Raw genomic sequence first — 5,168 nt, 5'->3', positions numbered from 1 at the left:
TGAGAAAGCTTGTGAATATGAAGTACAAGGATAGTCAAAATGTCGTGGAGTATTTGAACAACTTATAAGAAGTGTTGAATGATTCGTCCATCATGAAGATTATCTTTGATGATGAAGTGCAAACCCTACTCCATTTAAGCTTTATATTAGATAGTTGGGAGACTTTAGTGATATCTCTTAGCAATATAGCTCTAAATGGTGTTCAAACCATGAGCATGGTGGAAAATAGTATGTTCAATAAAGAGGTGAGGTGGTCATCATATTTTATTATACTTTTATACTCATATTATTTATTTTATTTAAATAAATATATCACTAATAACGTGTTTTTCTCTTAATCTGTAGGAAATAAAGAATTATTGGATAAGAGCTTAAAAAGAACTCAAATTTTCTCATTTTTTTAACTTTTCTTGAAACTCATGATCAAGCCAAGCGGTCTAAAAAAGCCCAAAAAACAAGGATCCAAAATAAAAAGAAATCAAGCCAAATTCATATTTAGGATGATCAGCAATAAGAAAGGTGCACACTTGATACTTGTATTGATTGCTTAGTCGAAAAACAACATAGAGTTTGTTTTGTTAGAAAAGCTTCACAAAGAAAATCAAAGATTTTAGATTTGATTCACTCCAATTTATGTGGTCCTATGAAGGAGAAAATATTTGATGGTACTTTGTATTTTTTTTTTTACTTCTGTAGATGACCATAGTCGAAAAGTTTGGGCCCATGCTTTGAAGAGCAAAGATCAAGTCTTGGAAGTCTTTAAAAATTTTCATGTCTTGTTGGAGAGGCAAAATGACATGTCTCTCAAATGAATTCGATTGGGATAATGGTGGTGATTATATTGGGCCATTTGATGCATATTGCAAGATGCATGGCATTCAATATAAGAGAACCATTCTAAAGACTCCAGAGCAAAATGGCATTGCAAACTGGATGAATCACACACTTGTTGAGAGGATTAGATGTATGTCGTCACATGCTAAATTGACTAAACCCTTTTGGGGAGGCAATGAGTACGACGGTGGATCTAATTAACTTATCTCTAGCAGTTCCATTGGATGGTGATATTCCAGAAAGAGTTTGGAGTAGGAAGAATGTTTCTTACAAACACTTGAGGGTGTTTGGTTGCCATGAATTTGTCCATGTTGTGAAAGATGAGAGTTCCAAGCTTGATAACATGTTGAAGAAATGCATTTTCATAGGATATTCACATGATGAGTTTGATTATCACCTATGAGATCTGGAAACCAGGAAGTTGGTGAGGAGTAGAGATGTGTTATTTCTTGAAGACCAAATTCTTGAAGATGTCGAAGATGGTCGTGATACTCATTGTTCTCTGGAAAATTTTGTTTATTTGGATCAAATTCCTCATCCGATGTTTCACGATGATGGAGATGCTTATGAAGATGGTGACAATGGTGGTGATGAAGCTTTGACATCCGATGTTACTCATGATAAAATGGAGGACCAAGCCACCAATGAACTACATGAAGTACATGAGCCATCATAACTTCAATGATCTATTAGAAACCTTCAATGAGATATTCTAGTAATGATTACATTACGCTCACATATGATGGAACCGGAATGCTATGATGAAGTTTGTGAATGTGATCATAAGAGGGAGTGGCTTAAAGCTATGCAAGAATAGCTTGACTATTTGCATGAGAATAGCACATATAAGTTAGTGAATCTACCAAGTGGCAAGAAGGCATTAAAGAACAAGCGGGTATTCTAATAAAAATATGAGAAGGGTAGTTCACATTCAAGATATAAAGGAAGATTGGTTGTGAAGAGTTTTAGTGTGAAGAAAGGAATCGACTTTGATGAGATTTTCTCACTGGTGATAAAAAATATCATCTATTCAGGTTATGTTGGGTGATCGAGCAAATGGATATTAAGATCACATTTCTTCATACTGATTTGGTGGAGGATATCTATAGGGAACAACCCAAAGATTTTAAAGTTAAACGTAAAAAAAAATTTGTACGCAAATTGAAGATAAGTCTTTATAGCCTCAAACAAGCTCCTTGGCAATGTTACAAGAAATTCAATGTATTCATGGTGAATTAAGAGTTTCAAAGAACATCTTCAGGTCATTGTGTCTTTATGAAGAGTTTTGGTGATGGTGATCTCATCATCCTCTTGCTTTATGTTAATAATATGTTGGTTGTCGGGCATGACAAATCCAAGATAGAAAGTTGAAGGAAGATTTGAACAAGTCTTTTGTTATGAAAGACTTGGGAGAAGCAAAACAAATTTTTCTCATGGACATCTCTCATGATAGGAAAGAAAAAAAAAAGCTATGATTATCACGAGAGAAGTATATTGAAAAGTTGCTCCAAAGATTTGGTATGGAAAAGGAAAAAGTAGTTAGTTCTCCACTTTGGGGTCATTTCAAATTGAGCCCGAAGCAACGTCCTTCAAAGTTGAAAGAGAAAGAAGACATGAAACATGTTCCATATGCATCCGATATTGTGAGTTTAATGTATGTCATGGTGTTCATGAGGCCTAGCATTGCACATGGTGTTAGTGTGGTTAGTTGATTCCTTACAAATCCAAGTAAAGAGAATTGGGAGGCAGTGAAATGGATTTTTTAATACATTTGAGCTACTCCGAAGGAGTGTTTATGCTTTGGAGGAAATCAACTCGTGTTGGTTGCATATACAGATGTTGATATGGCTGGTGACTTTCATTCTAGAAAGTCCACATCGGGATACTTGGTCACTACGGGAGGGGGAGTCATTTCATGCCAATACAAGTTACAAAGTGTGCTGCGTTGTCTACTATGCAGGACGAGTTTTGAGGAATTAGGCATGAAGCAAAAGCATTATTTAGTGTATTGTGATAGCCAAAGCACAATTCGTTTGAGCCAGAATCAATGTTTTCCACTACAAGTCGAAGTATATTCATGTGACGTATCATTGGATACGGTATATGCTTGAGATAAAGCTGTTGACATTAGTGAAGATTCACGCCCACAAGAATGGAGCCGACATGTTGACAAAATGCATGGAAAAAGAGAAGTAAAAATTTTCACCGGAAGTTGGCCGGCATGGATGCTAGTTACTAGTCATGGGCATCACCCCTCATGGGAATGGAGGGTAAGATTGTAGGGTTTGGGTCAATACCCATGGTAGGCTCGACTTAATCAAGTTGGTTGAACCCATGTGTGGTTGGGAGTTAAGTCATATGAGAACTTAAGTATCATGAGGAGGGGTTCATTATATATTTGACCATTATATTCTCATAAGTGCGAGTTGTGAGATAAGAGAAAGAGGAGAGAAAGCTAGGGTTTGTGAAGGGCTCATCCTTGGGTTGATTTGCTCAACATTTTACATTAGTTTGGAGATTTGTGGCCTTCTACTCTTGGCTAGGAGAAGATTCTATAGGTGAGTTGTAGGTTTGAAACTAGTGAGGTAAACCCTTGTAATTCCCCATTGTTCTCATTGTTGTTGGGTTTCAAGCTTTGTGTAAGATTGAAGGTTATTGTACGGTGTAGTCCTCTTTATTACAATCATGGAAAGAGCTCTCTTCTTGTCCGTGGACATAGGCACATTTTGCTGAATCACGTTATATCAGTTGTCCATTGTGGTTGACTGTGTTGTTTATTCCACATTTACATTCCTCTTTCATATTTGATCTTGGCTTGTCTTTGGGTTTCCAACATTATTTACATGTTAACATAATTATAAATGGATCAACTTTTTCAGAAATTATTGGCAATGTAGGATCCGGTCTAGCACATGACCAGATCCATTTCAGCCCGAAGAGCTATATGAAACAAGTCGTATTCTCCCTTTTGTAAATGGGTCGTGCTTTGAGCATGGTCCTCCCTTTGAAATGGCAGCAAGTTATATTGCTCGTGGAGGCTTATTTACATGGAGAAAGAATAGTGACGCTACCTAAATATTAACCTCGACTATAGAATTTGTACCTGAATTCGCATGCAGGGAAAGGAGGATTTCGAACCATGGTTAACCCTACATTACAAATATGTATCTACAATCAACTGTTTTTTGATTTTGTATTCACGAGAAAAATAGAAATGATAAGGAGATAAGATCGGGGTTTGAGAGATTGGCTATAATTCTTATTGACTATTAGTTTGAATTGTAAGCTTGATTATACTCAGATAACGTAATGTTGAATGTTGAACATTCTTAACTCCATGCTTTTTTGTTGTCTTATTAGTTCTTTCTTTTCTCGGTCTATATCATTTCACTGTGTTGCTAACAACCTTAGCGGTCCATTTTTCCATTCCTAATTCAAAGTATAAAATTGAATAACCGATGTACACTGTAATAATCAAAAGGTGTTTTCGTGTAAAGAAACTATTTTCAAATTAGACTGATTATAAGAAAACCACCTTCAAATTTTAATTTATAAATATAAACCACCTTTAAAGTAGGTTCCGAATATAAGCAACCACATCTACCTATTTTCTGATGAAATTTAAATAAAATTTCTAAAATGCCCTTAAAAGACAAATGTGCCATAAACTAGGCTTGGTTAAAGGTCTCAGGCCTGACAGACGCGTATTTTTAAGGGTATTTTGGGATTTTATTTGATTTTTTGTGAGAAACACGGTGGTTGGTTGCAATCAAGATCCCCCTAAAATGTGGTTTAGGTGTAAATTGAACTTTAAGGATAGTTTATCGTACAACAGACCAGTTTTTAAGATGATTTACGCGAAAGGAAAAAAAACCCTAAAACAAAAATTACAATGAGTTTAATTGACAAATATCCGGAAGCAACGGACAGCGTACATAAATGAGATAAAAAGAAAAGACAGAAGTGCCAGTATTATGTGTAACAATCCGTATTTACACGAGGAAAATCAAGCGCAAGCACCCACGGATAATATCAATACATCATTTATACACGCACATCGGTCTCCGTCCTACGCACAGTACCATCCTAGCTTAGCTAGTAGTCAAAGAAAGCATCAGCAGCGCCAGCGAGCGTCAGCACATGCTTCTTCTGATGCCCTGTTTTCAAGTCCGTGCGCGCCCTGCCCGCTCCCAAGTTCGCCACCAACATATTCACGCAAAGCAACCAGACCAAAATCCCAAAAAAAATAAATAAATAAATAAAACTCGCAACCTCTCTCCTCTATTTTCACTCAATAAACTAAAACCCCAGCACAGACAGAGTCACGGGCTCAC

General features: G+C 36.4%; 1 protein-coding gene across 1 annotated transcript in view; it reads left to right on the top strand.

The window, feature by feature from the left end:
• The window catches only part of LOC109821518 (heat stress transcription factor B-4c-like), a 6,215-nt gene continuing 1,839 nt past the window's right edge, over window positions 793-5,168 (top strand). Inside the window, exons 1-4 of the mRNA XM_020387702.1 lie at window positions 793-964; window positions 1,050-1,179; window positions 1,252-1,492; window positions 2,364-2,537. Coding sequence (XP_020243291.1) covers window positions 793-964; window positions 1,050-1,179; window positions 1,252-1,492; window positions 2,364-2,537 — 717 coding nt within the window. The remainder of the gene's footprint in view (window positions 965-1,049; window positions 1,180-1,251; window positions 1,493-2,363; window positions 2,538-5,168) is intronic.

Source organism: Asparagus officinalis, chromosome 8 (genome assembly GCF_001876935.1).
Source record: "Asparagus officinalis chromosome 8, Aspof.V1, whole genome shotgun sequence".
In the NCBI taxonomy this organism is placed as follows: Eukaryota; Viridiplantae; Streptophyta; class Magnoliopsida; order Asparagales; family Asparagaceae; genus Asparagus; species Asparagus officinalis.
The sequence above is the reverse complement of the archived record's forward strand: the minus strand, read 5'-3'. Positions and strand labels throughout refer to the sequence as shown.